We start from the raw sequence: 21,087 nt of genomic DNA on the forward strand, positions 1-21,087 counted from the left end.
GTGTTTTGATAATATGGGATATATTGCGAATACTCAATCTGTTAATTAATTGGCTCTAATTGTTTTTTATCGCTACATTATATCATTCCTGGTTATCTATATTGTGACTATATATATGTGGTCAGATTTGTTAGCGATCATAAATCGGTCACTTTGAAAACGTGTTTAAAAATATCTAGCATGCAGTGTACATTTATTTGTAAGAAACATACAACATTGTCAAAAATACAACTAGATCTCAGTTTTAACATGGAAATACACCAAGAAAGGAGAAGATATTAAAAAAAAAGTGTTTTCATACAAGAGTTTTAGAGTTTACCTCTTCCTGTCGATTTAGAAGTTTTATACACATGTTATCTATTATTAAAAGATTCACAAAGAAAAACTGGTGATACTTTAACTTCAACAAATGTTGTGATAGTTGGAATTTCTTTCCAAAACCATTTTCTTTTCACTCCATGTCATTAAAACTAACATTTCGCTGTGTGTGATGTCGCACATACCACATGCCTTGTATGTTTACGCTGTCGGGACAAAACAGCATTATCCTTGGAATGTTGGCAACATGTATGTTTCCAATATCGTGATAGACACTTCAGTTACGTAAACAAGGCTATTTACATTCATAACCAGTTCTTATCTACTCCGCTATACTGTACATCTAAAATAAAAACAACAAACGTTCTGCGAAAATCCCCTGCTTTACTTAATGAGATAACGCCCTTCCGCGTCCACAACGTGACAATTTAGATAACTATACGCGTTGGAATCTTTTCACTTTGTGACTTCAGATTTTCGGTGATGCTACATTTCTTTCCTGGAAATGAGACATTTAGTTCTGATTTGTTCCTTTTTTGGACGACCTTGTAGTGTACTTTCTTGTTTGTTGACGCCACGCCATCTTCTTCAGTTATAATTTAATGAAAATGTCATAAGATTTTGGTCGACATAGTATGTTCATCGGTTTTTAAACTTCAAACAGCCGAGTATGAGTACATAAAAACTGTAACAGTGTACCATTCCAACTAAAACAAATACTGAACTACAGTTATGACTGAACGTATACTAGATACGAGAAGTTCAAGAGTAAAGTCTTCATAAAAAAATTACTTGTGGTAACTGATAACACTGTTAAAATGTAGGTACATGTACTATTTCAAGTGATAAACACAAACATTTAATATCTGTCTTGTTAGTCTATAACAAAAGAAGATAAGCTTTCAGCGAATTACTGCATAGGGTGTAATATTTGCAGGGATATAATTTCGATATATTCGCGGTCATTAAACATGTCGCGAAAATGAATACTACTCGAATATTTATATACACAATCCAATGTTTAGACGGATTTACTGCATAATGTTAAAGCTTTGGTTGCGCAAAATTCAATACCCGCGAACTAGATCCGACTGTGACACCGCGAAATGTTAGTCCGTGAAAATTAACACTATACAGTAAGGAAGAGAAATGATCCATCACTTACCATACAGAGATGCTGGTTGGTGAAAATTAATGACAGGATAATTCGTCGTTATCCTTTGTGACATGAGGTCGACGTTTTGATGATCGGGCCTACCCCGGTTTTAATTTTGAGAAAACGCTACATTGTATGGATTACCTTGGCTAATGTGACAGGCTTCGTCTGTAAAATTGCATATCTGCTCCTTACCACCCTGTACGTTTTCATTTATACCCGTGTAAATTTGTTTTGTTATATATAACTCTGTTTTATCGGTTTGGCGATGTTGATACAGGTTGCTGTATATGTTGGCATTCGCTCGTTGCTTGATTTTCCGTACGATAGGTTCATTGATCCTTAGCCCCATGTAGGAGGCCAGTCCGTCATCTTGTATCTGAATTAAATTATAATGTTATTTATCGATGATATGAGTAGACACGAATGTATTTTATATCGGCTGTTTATCTCCAAATACCCCCAGTAAACATACCACTATGGGGTAAGATTGGCTTGACCTGTGTGTCTGATACTGTAGTATGCTACCCTAATCATAACATTTCACTGCTGTTTAGGATTCTCAACACTATTTCTTACAGACTGTTTGTTTCTTGTTTTGATATAAATATTTCCTTAAGAAGGGGAACATTTTTTAATGTCAAGTTGGTTTGGTTTGGTTTGATTTGTTTAACGTCCTATCAACAACTAAGGTCATTTAAGGACGGCCTCCCATACGTGGGATATGCATGCGTGTTGTGAGTGCGTATGTGTGTTATGGGAGGCTGCAGTATATTTGTGTGAAGTCTCCTTGTGATAGGCCGGAACTTTTGCCGATTTATAGTGTGCTACCACACTGAAGCATACTGCCGAAGACACCCAGCAGGACACACCACCCGTTCCTATTTTACTGACAACGGGCCAACCAGTCGTTCCACTCCCAAAATGCTGAGCGCTAAGCAGGAATAGAAACTACCATTTTTAAAGACTCTGGTATGTCTCGGCTAGGGGACAGAACCCAAAGCCTTCCTCACATGGGAGAACGGTCAGCTAAAGGCCAAAAATGAGGCATTGTCAAGGGAGACATTAGGAAGAAGAAAGTTGTTGAGACAGATAAGATCTCAAATTTAGTCGTCACTTACGATCATGCAATGGGGTAGCAGGTAAAGTTTGTTTGAATCTTCTCACCAAACCTCACCAAACTGTAAGTTTGTTGGTTTCATCCTCGGTATTTTCATCTTAGCCATAGACGGATGGAAGCGTGTAGGCGGTCGTGTATAGCCCTCATCTTTGAGGAAATTACAAGATGACTGCGATTTTTCTTCAATTTGGAATGAGGTATGGCTGTTAGCAGAGACGAAAGGTCAAATACTTCATCAGAAGAGTTGCCTTTCAGGAGAGTTTGCTCCAGGTCGATCAAGGTTTATTTTTAGATCTTTTTACTGTTATCGTAAGTGTCACAATAAGACTTTCACGGAGATTTAATAGAAATAGGGTCAATATTGTTGTCTATTATCACTTTTGCTCTTTAAGCAACAAGTATAGATATTAATTTGCTACTATCTAGATGGTAGAAATGTCTACGGTCGTTAAAACGAAACTTATATCAAAATCCATAAAACAGGAAGTTTGCATTTTAAAAAACTGCAGTTTAAAGTGAAGATATGGGATCTATTGTGTCTTTGATATTAAATAATTTACAAATCTATATATTATGCCATTAACGTTACATTCGCTAAATTTGTTGATTTTATACTCGACATCAATTTGAAATCAACTTTCCTGTCCTAAACCTACTCTTTCGGAAGATGTCAAAGTTATGATTAAATAAACAGTGTTTGGTTACATGAAGCGAACACAAAATCGAAAACACAAAATCCTCCTTGACCGTTTTTGAGTACCTGAAAGCTCGGGTTTTGTAGTAATCCTGACTATACAGGGACATGAATGCAATCATCCCTGTGAAACTGATCACCAAACTGATGGAATGTAGTGTTACTGATACGATTGTGTTGTCGTATAGAATTACAGCTTGTCTAAAGCTCCTGTCCAATATTCTGTCCACATATATAATGTCCAAACCTTTTAAATAGGCCAGTCAGCGTCGTTTTGATAAAGAAGTACATCATTATTGGAACAAAAGTACGACCTTGGTTCTAGTAAGATCAAACAGTCTCCCATGGTTGATGTTTAGAATCGAACGGTCTTGCTATTTGTACTCTAAATTGATTGACCGTTATGTTTTGTGTGAAAGCGGACGTCAATTTGGGATCAGTTTCCGGAACCTATTTAGGGGATTCTAGCTTGTTTTATTATTACAAACATATGCTTCACGTCAGTTCAATGTCAGATTTAGCGCACAGATAGATTATTTTTTTCGCTCAATATTTTCCTGAAATAAATATAATTTATGAATGTAATGTGGGTCACATTGTACTAACCCTAATTCATCTCAAACATAATCAATCTCCATGGATAGGATAGAAATGAAAATAATGTTATTCTTAAATGCCGGCAATGGCTGACAAATCGGAACAGAATGTCGACATGGAAAGACATGAAAACATAACATACCGAATAAAAAAGAAAAACATGGAACATGTCAATGATATTAAAATATAATTAGGTATATATATAGATGGCATCCTTTTAAATCCAATACTGAACATTTGAAATGTATTGAATTGTGAGGATATCAAACCACACCATCAAGATTTTGGCATTTCTTTCGACCTGTTGGTTACCCCAGTCAACTCCTAAATACCTACACTTTAGTCCCTAAGCGACGTGTCCTAAAAGAACGCAACAACTTTTTGATGTCCTTAACATTACTGGCGAGTCCTAGAGGACATACACAGCTGTTTGATGTCCCTATCATCACTGACGAGTACTAGAAGAACAACACAGCCGTTTGATGTCCCTAACAGCACTGACGAGTCATAGAAGAATGGAGCAGCTGTTTGATTTCCCTAACATCACTTCCGACTCCCAGAAGGACGAAACAGCTCTATAATGTCCCTTGCATCACTGACGAGTCCTAGAAGAACGACACAGCTGTATGATGTCCCTAACATCACTGACGAGTCCTAGAAGAACAACACAGCTGTTTGGTGTCCCTAACATCACTGACATTGGTCCTAGAAGAACAACACAGCTGTTTGGTGTCCCTAACATCACTGACGAGGTCATAGAAGAACGACACAGCTGTTGCATAAACAACTAAATATAAAGAAATTCAATATGACTCAAAAGAATTTAATCCTTTTTTTTTTTTTTTTTTGCTAATATCTTGTATTTGTTTATTTTAAACACTAGAAATAAAATCTAAATAAACATAGGCAATTTACATTTAATCATTTAACATGGAGAATTAAAATATTGAATCAGGAAAGAATTTTACAAAATACGGAACAGCACAATTATGAAATTATGCTCGATGCAGTATCAGCCGAAAAGTAAATTAAAAACTTCATCATACAGCTGTGTGGTCCTTCTTGGGCTTGTCGGTTATTTAAATGACCATTGTTGTATAATAATATTATATTTTTATATTTTTTTTTTATATTTCAGGCTTGAGTTGGAAAATATTGCCAATATATCTTCAACGACTAGTTAACATTTGCGATAATGTAAAAATTCTAACTTTAAAATAGAGTTTTATTACCGCAATCATCATTTACCACAATGTTTCCAGTGGAGAAAAATAGATTACCACTAAAATTTGAACGTTTAGAGTATACAATTATTGACCCTTTTGCAGTTTGTTGTGGTTTTGTATTGTTTACGTCCTATCAACAGCTAAGGTCATTTAAGGACGGTCTCCTGAATGTGTGTGGTGAGAGTGTGTTTTTTGGGAGGCTGCGATATGTTCGCTTCATGACCATTCATCCTTACTGTGTAACAAAAACAATGTAACCCTGTATTTGATTTACCGTTTTATTATTTCATATATATCAACAATAACTTAGTGTACCGCCATGGTGACATTCCATAACGGCACACGAGTATACACAAACAGCTATCACAGCGCTGCAGGCGTATTAAGTAAACAAAATGGACGGAGTGTACAATGATTATACACATACCACAAATGTTCAATATGATTAAGTACAGTTTATGAAATTAAATGTCAAAATATTTTTTCCATGTTGCATTTCCTCAAAATCAAAATTGATCTATTTTGCTGAATATATGATATGTTGATTAGGTTTTGAAATTTGCCTACTCATGGTGTTTATAACACTGAATTTTATGTACATTTTATTTGATCTTCATTCAGCTTAATCACATAATGACATAAGATGTCCAAACATGTATCATTTACTACTGCACAAACTAAACTCGTCGATTCCAGACTTTAAAGGAGTTGATATAATGATAAGTAAATAAATAATGTGATTGAAGTCCCTTGGGGACTAAATAATGCTCTGTATATAATATATATTCAGTGATTTGAGTGACAGCTATTGACACGTTATACACTCTTAGTACACAATCATACACGATATTAACCGACTCTCATTCTGATATATTTGTATCATGCATTATATTCAAACAAACATATTCTCAAATATAAGAATATATGGTATTTTATCTAAACTGAAATCCATTTGGAAGACAATATTCGGTACTGATTTGCAAGGTAATTGAGCAAACTCTTCATTCGAATGTTCCATATTCTGTATCACGATCTTTACAATTCTCTGTCAATAATGGAATAATACTTTGATATTATGGACAACATTGGATTTCGAAGCACTTTCTCTTACTCTTAGGGGACCGTAGATCTCCTATTGACAGGGGTCTACTTTTGATTTGATTTAGTGGTTTAAATAAATACTCACATACACTTTCTTGAAAGACAATCATACGCCACAAAGGCGCTAGTATTTAAAGTAAGTTCAATTACTTTCAAACCAAGCAGGTTATAAATTGAAGAAAAGATCTCTTCAAAAGTCTTCTGGACAGTTCAAGCATGCATTTCGTTGTTAACTACCAAAAGAAATCTTATGATATAAAGTCGTAAGTGCGTATCGGTAGGATTTGCCAATGTTTACACATGTGCGACAAGCAGACCAATTGAAATCAGTTTTCAATAAATTCAGTTTTCCATAAAATCAGTTTTTCAATAAAATTCGGTTTTCCATAAAGTCAGTTTTTCAATAAAATCACACAAAACAGCAATCACCTAGCACCATCCAGAACTCAGTTTTCATTCACTTCCTGATTCAGTCAGGATAACAAATTCGTCTCTGTCGACTGTTCAGTAACCCGAGTCATTGTCATAATCCTCCTGGTCACAAAATAAGGTTTTGTCGTCCCATTGGCAACAAAAGAGGATCATTTTCATACAAGCCTCCAAAAACATGGCCAAAATAATGGTAGCTAGATTGACCGTTGCACCCGTTTCTGGAAATCCTGAAACATTTTCAACTTTGGAGGTTAAGTCAGTTATTGTTCTAATGATAACTTTAAGCTGGTATGGAATTAGAACGGTACTTCCGGGGAGAGTAGAGGCGAAGGTAACGACATTCCTGCAGCTCCTCCCAATCATCGTCCGATAAAGGAGCAGGAGGATCAACTGGCAAGCTAAAGTCACGAGATAACAACGGGAGAGGTTTTGTGGAATATATCGGCGGCAACATTATGGGAGGGAGCCTCAATGGCCGCTCTTGTTTTCGGGATGTCACTTCTTGTTGTTCAGTATCCATGGCTGGTAACTCGCGTTCGGAAGGCACCGGTTTTGTACTATCCATCTTTTCGTATGATATAAGTGTACCTACATCTCCATTCGGAAACACAATAGACGCTTTTAGGGTTCTGTCGCTGTCCTGACGCTGAAACTTGGTCAGCGATTTGTTGTCTGTGTTATTGTTGTCGACAGATGTGAGTTTCCGGAGCACCCTCATTTTAAACTCAGCTGGGGAGATGTATTTATGTATAGGAGGTTGGGTTGGTTTGCTTTCAGCACTGCGTACCTTCGGTCTCCCAGTCTCTGAACTGTCTGAGGTCATAATGGGATTTCCTCCACCTAAATACTGGCGGTGACTTTATCACCGAGATATGAAGGTCGCGGTTAAAGATCAAGGAGTTCGATACTTTATCACTGTGATTACCTGTACCCGTCAAAACCTCGATCGTCCGTACCTGTGTGGCCTAGTCTTATCACACCTGTGGAGACAAAATCGCATAGATTACTCAAAAGTCAACAAAGCAGACATGTACCAAACAAAGAGGTAGGCTTAAACTTACATAAATGGTGACTTCATATCATTATATTCAATAAAAGTACCTGGATGAAGAATTGAATACTTCTAAAACATTTCAATACTTTTGTGTCTCATTTGAAATGTATAGCTTAACCCACGCATCTTTGTTCAAGTCCATTAAATGCTTATAAATGTTTAACACTAGAGAACCAACAACATGATGCACTTACCAGCTTAGACCTGAAATACACATATATGCAACTGTCTATACAAAGTCAACACAACTGAATGGCCTACCCACGATCCACCTCTCTACACATATATACTAACACTCACTCCACGTAACCAGCCTATTACAATAGGCGCCACTTTCATTGGCTATTTAAATACACAATCACACAATCAATCAGTACTTTTAGCCTGTCATTATTTGTATATACTTCCATTAATGTTGGGGTCATATCAGTCGCCCAGGGGATACCCCAGTAACGGTATAACAATTAGCCATTTATGCAAGGAGAGTGGCTATGAATTTCGCATAAAATGTTCCATTATGAGTAAACGTTTGTGCAACATTAAAGGTTTACTTATACATTACGCTTATCGTATGATGGTATTGAATTCACCTCTCGTGTGTATTTCAGCATAGCTATTATTACACAATGTAGATATGAAATGTTAATCGATAATCTATTGTAACCATCAAGTTAAATATCATATTAAAATAACGCTATGTCAATACACTGAAATGTATGTCGTACGTGACGTGAAACGTTTTTAATGAAATTGACTTGTTTGTGAAAAAAAAAAAGTTTAATTATCCGATAATGCCGATAAATAGTTTATGAACTTTTCACCAAATCTTAACTTCCATGATAATTATTTCGATTATATCTTTCAATGGCGATTATTCTTCGTTTGTTGTTTACAATCATTCTATGTACAAAGTAATTACATTGGAACACGACTAAATTGTCATTTGATTGACATAATTACTTCCATCTGACATGAAATCGATTTGCGTATGAAATAATTTCGTCTCTTTCAATATCTATAGAAACTGTTCTTTAGCAAACTTAATTATTACATTATAATGAATCTAAACACGTATCAGTGGAACCCATTATCATTCAAAATGCATTAAATTTAACAAAAAAGGATTAAAACAATTAACCATTATCAAATTTGTCACTCGTTTGACGAACACACAGGAAATATAAAATGAAAATTTTGTCATCAGAAAAATATGAAACGAAAGGTTTTTAACTTATTACAAATCGGTTCTTGATGTTTATTCGCATGTTTGTAAAACATATTGCGATGTAGTTGTTAAGACTTGTCGTAGGTAAATTGAACAAAAAGTAAATAATTGTATCCGGAAAAGAGGAACTGTTAAGAGCTCTCGTTATAAGTTGATAGTATATGAGCAATTTAACTGTGCCGCAAACGCGAATGTATACAAACGGTGTTTAAATTTTAACCGAATTCAACCAATTGGTATAGTTCTCATTTTTATTGCATAGCTATACCATTCTACTTCTCTTAGAACTTATATAGATTTATCACAAACCAAGCATATTGATTTTGTAAACCAGTAAATATTAAACATAACCAACCAAACGAAACGAATGCATTTGGGGAAAAAAGGAAAATTTAGAATAAATATGTAAATATGAAAAAAATGTAAGTGCATTTTAGCCTTTGATATACGAAGCATATCCATCAACTGTACATTTAGATATAAATTATAAATATGCAGTAAGCATCATACGTACCTTTAAATTTTCAATGCACAATCAATTTCCAACGTCTGGTAATGTGCACTTGATATTGTTAGCCAATTAAGATGTTTTGACTCTATGTCGTTGTTACACTGAGGATGTCATTAGTTGATATGAGGAACGAGCTGTGCAACAAGACTTATATAGCTGAAGCAAGGGGGAGGGACTACCCGTTCCGCGCAATGACGATGACTTACCAAGAACATAAACAAAAAATCGGTTTTATCAGATTTGCCAGCTTAACGACACACTTAAGAGTATACTAATTTTCTCTAATATTGGGAATGAAAATAAACAAAAAAATATTCTGGTATGGAATTAATCTTTATGTTCCTAACAACGAGAATATGATACAAAAACTTCAAATTTTCGAACGTATCATCAAATACAATTATCTATTTTTGTATTGTAAAGCTGATCATGCTTAAACTACCGATTCGTGGTATACTAACTCCCGACACGTACGACGGTTCCGTATACACAACACTGATACAATGTACACGGCAGACTATTGGCCAGTCGGTCATGATCGCTTATCCAAACAACAACCTTAAGTGCGTCCACTGAGGACATATATCGATAATTTGTTTAGTGATACACTCTGCGTGTGTTTACTGAACCCGAATAAGTGTTGGCGTAATGCACTGTTTTGGTTTTGTCGGGTACCCATTCAATACTATTGTGTATCTTAATGACCCAAAAAGGAAAATAATGATTTTGTTTATTGTAAGATAATCATTTTGCTATAATGCATGGCATTAGCATAAATGAAGCAATTATGTGTATACTGTAAATATAGTTATTTCTGCGAGATAATTTTTCTCTATTTCGATAGGTAAGCTATACGTGTGGGGGTTATTTTCGCGAGTGATTTGCCTTTGTTTCTTTTGCGTACGGGAATGTTTAGCGTAAATTTCCCCTCGCGTAAATTTCCAAGTTAACAGCAACTGTAACAATAATAAACATTTTGTTTAATTATAGGTATGCAGTATTAGAATATCTCAAATATTTCAACAATTTAGCATTATGTTCATCTAATATCACTGATATTAGAGCTGAACTATGCAGTTAAATTGGTCACTTATTCATTGTGTTGATAGCAATTGTGTTTAAACAATGTACATACATATCTACATACAACAATTATACCTGAGCAGATTTCTGAAAATGTCATGTTTCCTGTTTCCTGTTATGCTCCATGGATACAATTCATGTTATCTAATGGCAAGTTATTTATTACAATATGTAATACAATAATAAATCTTATAACTTTACTTATTACAATATGATTGTAAGATAATGATATATCTTATTACTTAATAACTTATTACAATATGGAATATAATGTTACGTCTAGTTGACGTGGAGTAACGTCACAAAGAGATGACGTCATGAATTATATAATTGATTCCCGCACTTTTTGACACTATCAATTTTCGATGTTTTTGATTTTGTATTGTATAAAATGCAATAAAAAGAAAATGGAATGGTTTCCCGTTTAATGTAACATATATTTCACTCGTATGACAGAATATCGATATTTTCACTTGTGCCTCGCACTCCTGAAAATATCGATATTCTCTCATACTCGTGAAATATATGTTATATTGAACGGGAAACCATTCAATGCCCTCTATATATTTTATGACTTAACAGTGTTTGGTTGACAACTAATGTATGGTAAGTAAAATGGAAATGAGTAACATCTCATATTTCAATTCATATTAAGAAAATGAATTGAAAGCTATCCTTAAGATTTTAATTTCCAAAACGTTAGAGTTTAAATATTCAATGAAGAATTTTAATAATCTTCATGAGATTTTGTCCGTCACGAAGCAACATCCAATCTATGTATATTACTGTAAGTATATATGTCACAAAAGGAAATAAAAGGAATACATAATTTATGTAGTTCATTGACTCATTAACTTCATGCACACTTAACTTGATAATAATTTGAATATCACGAACTGGTCCTTAGGATAAGATATAGATACAAAAATAACTACTTAAAACATATAGGAATTGGTACTGAAAAAACACTTGTTTCGTAATTTATTTAGATGCCATATGTAGACATAGATCAAAAAGAAAGGAAAACTATGTCAAAGTTTTAAGGTCCGATTCCGTTGTCACTACCCTGGTTCCTATTTTGAGAACCTGATAACATTAACTTTGCCTATATTCTAATGATTGATATTGTCAAAGAGCTATGAGACGCTTACCCTTCATAAACATCAAATCTTATTCTCATTATTAATTTAATCAAGAGCCTCTGTATTGAACTATCCATTTTTAGATATCACGGTTTCATTTCTTTGTCGGTATTTCTTTTCGTTTTTATTGCCGTTGCATTCTTCTTTGCTTAATTTCTGAAAATACTTTGTATTCACAATGTACAGGCATGCCCTGTCGTCTGTGTCAGTCTGCTTAATCTTAATTAAAATCCTAATTTATCCACCTGCTGATTACAGTTGGACTATATATAACCGACCGTCCAGTATAATGAATGAAACATGATTTGTTGTAATTAAGTTGTTTCTTAAAGAAGGTTGATTTTCTAGGGCACTCCTGATAATACATTGTTAGCGTTTAATAGGAAGCTTAATCTCAATCTAAATGTAAAGTGAAGTATAATGGCCACCTCATTAATCACAGCATACCATATTTATCATTTGGACCATTTACCCCACTCTCATCTATATGTTAATTAGCTAAGTAAAGAATCGGATATAGAACGAATCATATTCAAAGTTCTGCGGGACAACAACACTAGTAAGTATAAATTGATATATTTATGTATTTATTTTTGCAATGGGGGAAGCAGGGGTGTTCATATCTAGAAATGGTAAATGAAGAGTTGGGAAATCACAATCATCACGCTAATCATACAGCTTAAATGTAAGTTGACCACATTGGTTCTTTATAAATAGTCCAAGGTAGGCGGCTGATGTTAAAGAGTCTGTAGTGTCAGGGATTTCAAGTTATTTAAGGTATATCTAGTATGATAATGCTGTCATTATGAAACAAACAAGAAAACAAGTTTCATGAGGGAGAAAACAAATCCATGATCAGTGAAATGTATAGAGTGAGTTTTATCTGATAACAGAAAATTCCATTCACATTATCTTCAAACGTCATTCAAAGACCTGTACATGGAATTCAAGCAAAAGATTTAGGAATTTTAAATGACGTAATTTATATATTTCGATATGGAAGCATTGACATCTGTTAAATGGCGTGAAAACCGGAGATGATTCCTGTTTCTTAGAAGTCTCTTATCTTTTCATTATGAATAGGACAAGCGTGTAAGATTTGTTATCGCTGGAGAGATCGAACTCGATGAACAATATTCGTTCTTTGAAAGACTTGTAGTTCTTCCAGTAAATAATTGACAAGATCATGGTGTGTCGCTTGCAACAACGATTGATTTCCAAATGATCGACAGATTATCTGTCATCTATCCCTATAAAGGATATCCTGTATGTCTCAGGAATGTTAATCAATATTGAGCATTTAAATACAAAGACAACACACCCTTCGTTGTAGAATACAAAGGCTAGAAGGTCACGCCGAACATCCTGGATCGTTAAGAAAAGAAATATTCTATAATGACCGGATCTTGGGTTTTTATTCGGTTTGTATGAGTCAAGGTTACTTCTTTGTTGTAATTCGTCATTGATTGTGTTACTCTACCAAAGGTGTATTGGTTCAATTACTCGCTTCATGAGATAATAACATTTCTTATAAAGGTTTATCGAATCCGGATATGTACTGCAATCATGTTTCATTGTTTAGACATATCGATTCCGGTTCCGTGTTTGAAGCATGTATAGTCTGACATACCGAATCGTTTGATGTTGTGCACTTTAAAAATAGAGTGTCTGGCTATATGTAGTGATTTTATCTGTTTTCTATATGAATGACACTTGCTATAATTTTGGACACTTTTATTCGTTTGACTTTTTAATACAACACTTATTTGACCGAACAATCTATATCTTTGTTTTACTGACGAATGTTAATTATTAGAAGAGCATATTAACGAAAAGTTGAACAATTTTTCCTATTAATTGACGATAGATGAATTTAAATCAAATCTGAGTTGATTGACTATTTCTGACGAATGTTCAACCTCAATTGGCTATACGGTACGTAAAGAGATGTAGAGAAGTACAAATTAAGAGCAAACAAAATTACATAGATCCCTATCAGATAGCTAAATTTTAGAGTGAAACATCATATTTTGCAGGGATAGATGCCCGTCGCATGCCATCCAGAGCAATAAGGTAAAGTATCTTGCCCAAGAACACAAGCACGACAGCACAGGCCGGCAAGTTTCACAGCTTCCCGAGAAACACAAACTGATACGAGTAGGAAGCGTTGAACCACACACCTCGGATCCTCATCTGTGATTACGTAGCCAGTGCTCAAACCGGATGGTCGCGGCCCCTAAAACGCACATGGGAAGATAGGGATAAGTCATTAAGATGACAATTTGCTCAGAGGAGAGTTTTCTTTATCCCAAAAAAGTGATCATTGTGATAAAAATAATCTAACAAATTTTCTCATGTGTTGAGTAATTGACCAAAAAATATATAATTCCACAATAACGTGACGTATAAATCAGGGGAAATCTACGATAACTCATACCATATTTAGCAATATAGGATAATTCATCTCGTTGCATGTTCTTGCCTCTCAAAACTAAAAGACATTTTCATATTTTTATGTTATCAAATCAGTGGCCTTTAATTGTGTTTAAGCTTACTCTGGCAATTCGAATTTTTTTTTAAATAAATTTTTTTTTATCATTTTACAGGATTCTGAAACCATACCCTTCTGACAAAGTAAGTGGAAAGTAAGTTTGGATTTTTTTTTTTTTTTTTTTTGTATCAATTTTAGACCTTCAGATGGAAGTTTCGAATCAAACATCTTGTGTTTGAGAAACCCTTATATTTGTTTTGTATATCATCAGCGCCTGGATGAAAGAAAACAAGTAATTTAAGTTATAGGACCATATTTAATGAATATATGAAATTTTACATGAACTTGATTTAGGTTGTGTAAAGTTCAACTTTGACACGCTAATGAAAAGACTAGGTATGCTATGATTGTAAAATGTTTGTTGGCTTTTTAATACGAGACACTAACAAACTCAATTTAAAAAAAGGATACAATTGAAGCGAAAATGACGTCACCTCTGCAAATAGAGTTAATTAACCTGTTGTCAAATATTTCATTCAGGAACGTAGGAGCCTAATTACATGTATATATGTAAATAGCACCAGTCAATGAAATTTGTTTGGTCAACCTGAGTGACTTCGAGTGACTGACCGATAACACCTGGCTTGACCGGACAAGTACTACCTGAACGCGGATATATGGTCGGATTACTACACACACCTATATCAACTGGTGCTAACCGTCATGTATACTTAATGTAAAGTTACTACACGCAGTTTACCTGTTAGGCAGGGTTAATGTTTCATTGCCAATCACGTCATCTAAGATAAACAAAGAACAAAGAAATACCTGATGCAGAATTTGTATAAAATGCCATACTGCTTCATCCCCACCGATACGCAAAGAACCAGTAACATATCCCCCTTACTGGTCAGGGGATCTATCTAAGAAACTAAGAGAGCAAAACCTACAGGGTATGGTGGCTATTTAATCAAGAGCATATCCCCCTCAAAGAAAGATGAATAAAGTGATGCATGTAAAAGCAAGTTAAATGATTTCCATGTTTCCTTGACTATATGACAGTGTAAGAGGAGGCACTTAAGATTGATATTCTATCGAGGTTTCACTGCATACCAGCGATGGGCAGTAGAACGTAATTTTATATCAAAGGTGTAGTATACTGAAAGTTTGTATATTTTACCGAGGTTTTACTGTCCATAAATGAGAGTTAGTTAGTCGTAGTTCTACTGTATAAAGGAGTCATATACATGTATATACTGTACATGTATATGGGAGTAGCATATCTTAGATTCACTTTTACACCGATACATACGAAAATAGAATAGAACAAAGCAAAAAGCAAAACAATGAAGTTTATTTGTCTCCTTTGTTCATATCCTGGACAAAAAAAAAAATAACAGAAATTGTTTTGTGTTCTGACAAAAGAACTATTAGTAGACTTAGCGAAAAGGAAAAATTATGTATTGGTCAAAACAAGGGCGGATGGCGGCGAACAATACCCCATTGTTTATCTACTACCTAGTTCTGGTATCCATTTATACTTGAATGTCGATAATTAAATACACTTTAAAGTTTTTATTTTATTGTACCCTTATTTTGTTGTTTATTGATACAGACATTGAGTGCAAACGTCGGCAGGGAATAAAGGATCGATTGATGTGACTGAGTGACGCGTGTCACGTGATTTAGAAGGTATAGTGATATCCATACGTCAGTTAATTGGTTCAGCAGTTACCGGAAACTAATACTGGATATTAAATATATATCTACCAAGTCTGACGAAAGATAATTGATTTTGCGTAAGACGCCACCAGTAAATTGGCTGTACCTTACCTGCAAATTACCTTTAGGTAGTCATGAATTGTAATTGTTTACCTGTCTATAAACTATGTATTTTTTTATCTATTATTAATCCAATTTCGTTTAATTGAATAAACAAACGTTTAAGAATGTTCATGACAAGATGTGATAATAATTGAAAGTTCATGAGCACTTTCACATATTTTTTCAATATTTCTGTACCCTGGAGAATTTACAGATCAAGCCTCTGATCTATCAATGTTACGTAACTTTGGGAAATTAATTAGCTTAATTGTTTTCCATGTGAAAGTTGAAGTGTAGCAAACCAAGACAACGACAACGAAACTCCACGGTAAACCAAGACAATGACAACTTAACCCCACGTCAAACCAAGGCAATGACAACGAAACCCCACGTCACACCAAGGCAATGACAACGAAACCCCACGTCACACCAAGGCAATGACAACGAAACCCCACGTCACACCAAGGCAATGACAACGAAACCCCACGTCACACCAAGGCAATGACAACGAAACCCCACGTCAAACCAAGGCAATGACAACGAAACCCCACGTCACACCAAGGCAATGAAAACGAAGCCCCACATGTTTTCTAAATATGTCTCTGTCGCATGAAGACGAATGGATATACATATAGCAATGCACTTTTTTAAATGCATATTAGTTAGTACATTAACAAATTGATTGAAAAATAAAGATTTTGAATAATTTATATGAGATTGAATGACAAATATCTTCGAAACAACAGCAAAGTACAATAAAACAACAAAAATAAATACACACCAATTATATGTTTGGCTAGGATTCCACATCAAGCTAAGTGGCTCGATCTTCAGATGTTTACCATTCCTTACATAGCAAAGGCATTCTGTACATTCTACTGGGAGCGATAAACAACCTTCAAAAGCCTGTTTGCTCATCATACAAGGCTGCCTACTCTTTGACTCCCATGGGAAATAAAGTACAAGCTGCCTGGTAAATGATGGGGATCTGAACACAAACAAAACCATTGAGTGGTATCATATTATTGTTACATTCGATTGCTAATAAAACACAGTCACATATCATTTATATTAAAAAAAAGGACACACAAACATCAATATTTTCCCTCCTGAAACGGAAATGAAACAAAATATAAAATATTAACTGGGCAGGTATGATAGATTGGAAAGGTCACATGTCCTTTACAGATAAGTTGAAAAAATTTACGTTATTGTTTAATTCAGTTGAATCAAGTATGGCTGCATAACGGTGATATGGGATTGTACAGACGTCACGAATATAATATAGCTAAGTAAAAGACATTATGTTGACCATATGATAAGATCAGCACTAAAAACGGGAAGGTGATGGTCTTGGATACCATTATGGTTTAAGGTTGATTTATCAAATACTTAAAGAGTAGCATAGCTTGTAGCTAATACATGTAATACTGGAGCGATAAAATAATAGAGTGAATAGCAGATTTGAGTATGGATGTAGGAATAGTTTAAATCCGAATGTCGAATCACGAATCTATAATTGCACCCTCTAGGGCCCTTCAGCGATACTATGGACTTCATACAGCTGTATCGTCCTTCTAGGACTCGTCACAGGTGCTAGTGACATAATACAGCTGTTTCGACCCTCTAGGATCCGTCAGAAATGCTTGACACATCATACAGCTGTGTCGTCCCTCTTGGACCCGTCAGTGATGCTTAAGATTTCAGACCGAGGTGGGGCATTGTAATGCTGTATACTGTACCATACCTCATGTAGTACGCTGATTACAATGTTAACAAGGATTTCAGACCGAGGTGGGGCATTGTAATGCTGTATACTGTACCATACCTCATGTAGTACACTGATTACAATGTTAACGAGGATTTCAGACCGAGGTGGGGCAGTGTAATGCTGTATACTGTACCATACCTCATGTAGTACACTGATTACAATGTTAACGAGGATTTCAGACCGAGGTGTGGCAGTGTAATGCTGTATACTGTACCATACCTCATGTAGTACGCTGATTACAATATTAACAAGGATTTCAGACCGAGGTGGGGCAGTGTAATGCTGTATAGATACTGTACCATACCTCATGTAGTACACTGATTACAATGTAAACAAGGATTTCAGACCGAGGTGGGGCATTGTAATGCTGTATACTGTACCATACCTCATGTAGTACGCTGATTACAATGTTAACAAGGATTTCAGACCGAGGTGGGGCAGTGTAATGTTGTATACTGTACCATACCTCATGTAGTACACTGATTACAATGTTAACAAGGATTTCAGACCGAGGTGGGCAGTGTAATGTGGTACTTCCCTGCAGGTAGGGCGTAAGAATTGTACCTGCTGCCCCCATTGCATGATCGTAAGAGGCGACTAAACTTGGGATCTTACATTTTCTCTTCTTTCGGAACAACTTTCTTCTTCCTAATGTCTCCCTTGACAATGCCTCACTTTTGGCCTTAAGTTGAGCGTTCGCCCCTGTGAGGAAGGCTTTGGGTTCTGTCCCCCTGGCCGAGACATACCAGAGTCTTTAAAATGGTAGTTGCTGCTCCTGCTTAGCGCTCAGCAAATAAGGAGTGGGACGACTGGTTCGCCCGTTGTCAGTATAATGTGACCGGGTGGGGTGTGCTGCTGGGTGTCTTCGGCAGTATGCTTCAGTGAGGTAGCACTCTAAATCGGCAAAAGATCCGGCCTATCACAAGGAGACTTAACACGAACATACCGCAGCCTCCCAAAACACACATACGCACTCGCTACACGCATACATGTCGCACGCACGGGAGGCCGTCCTTAAATGACCTTAGCTGTTAATAGGACGTTAAACAAAATAAACCAAACCAAACCAAAGTATACTGTACCATACCTCATGTAGTACGCTGATTACAATGTTAACAAGGATTTCAGACCGAGGCACGACATATCTACTAATACATGTAGTGTTTGCAGGAGAATGTTTTCATCACTTTTTCTTCTTTCTGTTTTTCAATATCTGTTATGTATACCTATTAAGTGATGTTGTGTCAGAAGATGCATGTGTATAGATGATAGTCTGTCTGGATATCTCATACATCCCTAAGTGTGGATATGTACGATTTGAGATGTACAAGTGTACGTGTGTAGTGTGTATTTCCTGAGTATTATGGACCTTCAGTTGAATATATGTGTTTTTACGAGTTGAGATGTACAAGTGTACGTGTGTACAATGTATTTCCTCAGAATTATGTACCTTCAGTTGAATATCAAAGAAGAGTTGTTACGTAAAAGTATAAGATTTTAAAGTGATGGTTTTGATAACAAATTTGTTTATAGATTAAAAAAAAAAAAAAAAAGAAGATTTCATACAGACGTTACAGCTGAAACGTCCCTCAAGGATCCGCCAGAGATGCGAGTGACATCATACAGCTGTTTCGTCCCCCTTGGACCCGTTGGTAATGTTAGGAGCATCATACAGCTGAAACGCCCCTCAAGGATCCGCCAGAGATGCGAGTGACATCATACAGCTGTTTCGTCCCCCGTTGGTAATGTTAGGAACATTATACAGCTGTTTCGTCCCCCGTTGGTAATGTTAGGAACATCATACAGCTGTTTCGTCCCCCTTGGACACGTTGGTAATGTTAGGAGCATCATACAGCTGAAACGTCCCTCAAGGATCCGCCAGAGATGCGAGTGACATCATACAGCTGTTTCGTCCCCCGTTGGTAATGTTAGGAACATCGTACAGCTGTTTCGTCCCCCTTGGACCCGTTGGTAATGTTAGGAGCATCATACAGCTGAAACGTCCCTCAAGGATCCGCCAGAGATGCGAGTGACATCATACAGCTGTTTCGTCCCCCGTTGGTAATGTTAGGAACATCATACAGCTGTTTCGTCCCCCGTTGGTAATGTTAGGAACATCATACAGCTGTTTCGTCCCTCAAGGATCCGCCAGAGATGCAAGTGACATCATACAGCTGTTTCGTCCATCTAGGACCCGTCATTGATGCTTAGGACCAATCAAGTGAAAATCCAGAAGAAAAGTAAGAAAAATGAAAACGAGTTAGACATTTTTATGCAAGCGAAGTGAATTAACACTGTCATTTGATTAATTCCTATATATAGATAATATATTTGACAAAGGATCAAAATTAATATAGCTACTCTAATTTCCACAATTTATTGATACTTTCTAATTAAACCTGGCGATACAATTATTGGAATATCAGTTTAATCGGTATCTGATCATGACGTAATGATTCCAGACATGTTATATTATCGCGATCCAGAGTTACAGAGAGACGACATTTCTGTAGGTCTAGCTCATCCAATAACACGAAAGTGCATTCTGTTCTCACGATTTTCTTCTTGTGTCTGCATGACTTTTATATACAGGTGCATAAAAATTAATTCGTACCATCCAGTCAGATAAGTACGTGTTCACAACGACACGGAACTTACTGGAAATTTTGTTTTCACAAATTTGATCTTCTTATAATTAAGTTCATAAGCTTAACTTTTAACTCTGTATTGGATATAGTCTTGTTTATAATGTTTCTATTTGACACTTATCAAACATCGCTCAGGAACCCCCTCATCACTCAGGAACCCTCCCATCGCTCAGGAATCCCCTCATCATTCAGGAACCCTCACATCACTCAGGAACACTCCCATCACTCAGGAACCCTATCACTCATGAATTTTTTCATCATTCAGGAACCCGCTCATCACTCAGGAATCCCCTCATCACTCAGGAACCCTATCACCACTCCGGAACACTCCCATCACTCAGGAACCATCACATCACTCAGGAACCCTCTCATCACTCAGGAACCCTCTCATCACCGAGGAACCCTATCACTCATGAAATGTTTCATCATTCAGGAACCCTCACATCACTTCGGTACACTCTCATCACTCAGGAACCCGCTCATCACTCAGGAACCCGCTCATCACTTCGGAACACTCTCATCACTCAGGAACCCTCTCATCACTCAGGAACCCGCTTATCACTCAGGAACCCTCTCATCACTCAGGAACCCACTCATCACTTCGGAACACTCTCATCACTCAGGAACCCGCTCATCACTCAGGAACCCTCTCATCACTCAGGAACCCACTCATCACTCCGGAACACTCTCATCA

At 36.1% G+C, this 21,087-nt stretch overlaps 1 protein-coding gene across 2 annotated transcripts; it reads right to left on the minus strand.

The window, feature by feature from the left end:
- Positions 1–5,375: 5,375 nt before the first annotated feature.
- Positions 5,376–9,567, minus strand: LOC117339572. Of its 2 annotated transcripts, none has more exons than XM_033901255.1 (2): positions 9,438–9,567; positions 5,376–7,624 (listed from the first exon to the last, which is right to left on the minus strand). In XM_033901255.1, the coding sequence occupies exon 2, from the start codon at positions 7,465–7,467 to the stop codon at positions 6,925–6,927; it is 543 nt and encodes a 180-aa protein (XP_033757146.1). In that variant the 5' UTR covers positions 7,468–7,624; positions 9,438–9,567; the 3' UTR covers positions 5,376–6,924. The 2 variants fall into 2 exon arrangements, with proteins under 2 accessions (XP_033757146.1, XP_033757147.1); XM_033901256.1 differs by lacking the exon at positions 9,438–9,567 and adding an exon at positions 7,893–8,143.
- Between the last annotated feature and the right edge of the window lie 11,520 nt (positions 9,568–21,087).

The sequence above is a fragment of the Pecten maximus genome, chromosome 12 (assembly GCF_902652985.1).
Source record: "Pecten maximus chromosome 12, xPecMax1.1, whole genome shotgun sequence".
NCBI classification, from domain to species: Eukaryota; Metazoa; Mollusca; class Bivalvia; order Pectinida; family Pectinidae; genus Pecten; species Pecten maximus.

What these genes read in the sequence shown, in the direction of transcription:
- LOC117339572 (XM_033901255.1), bottom strand. Translation starts at nt 7,467, where the DNA reads ATGACCTCAGACAGTTCAGAGACTGGGAGACCGAAGGTACGCAGTGCT.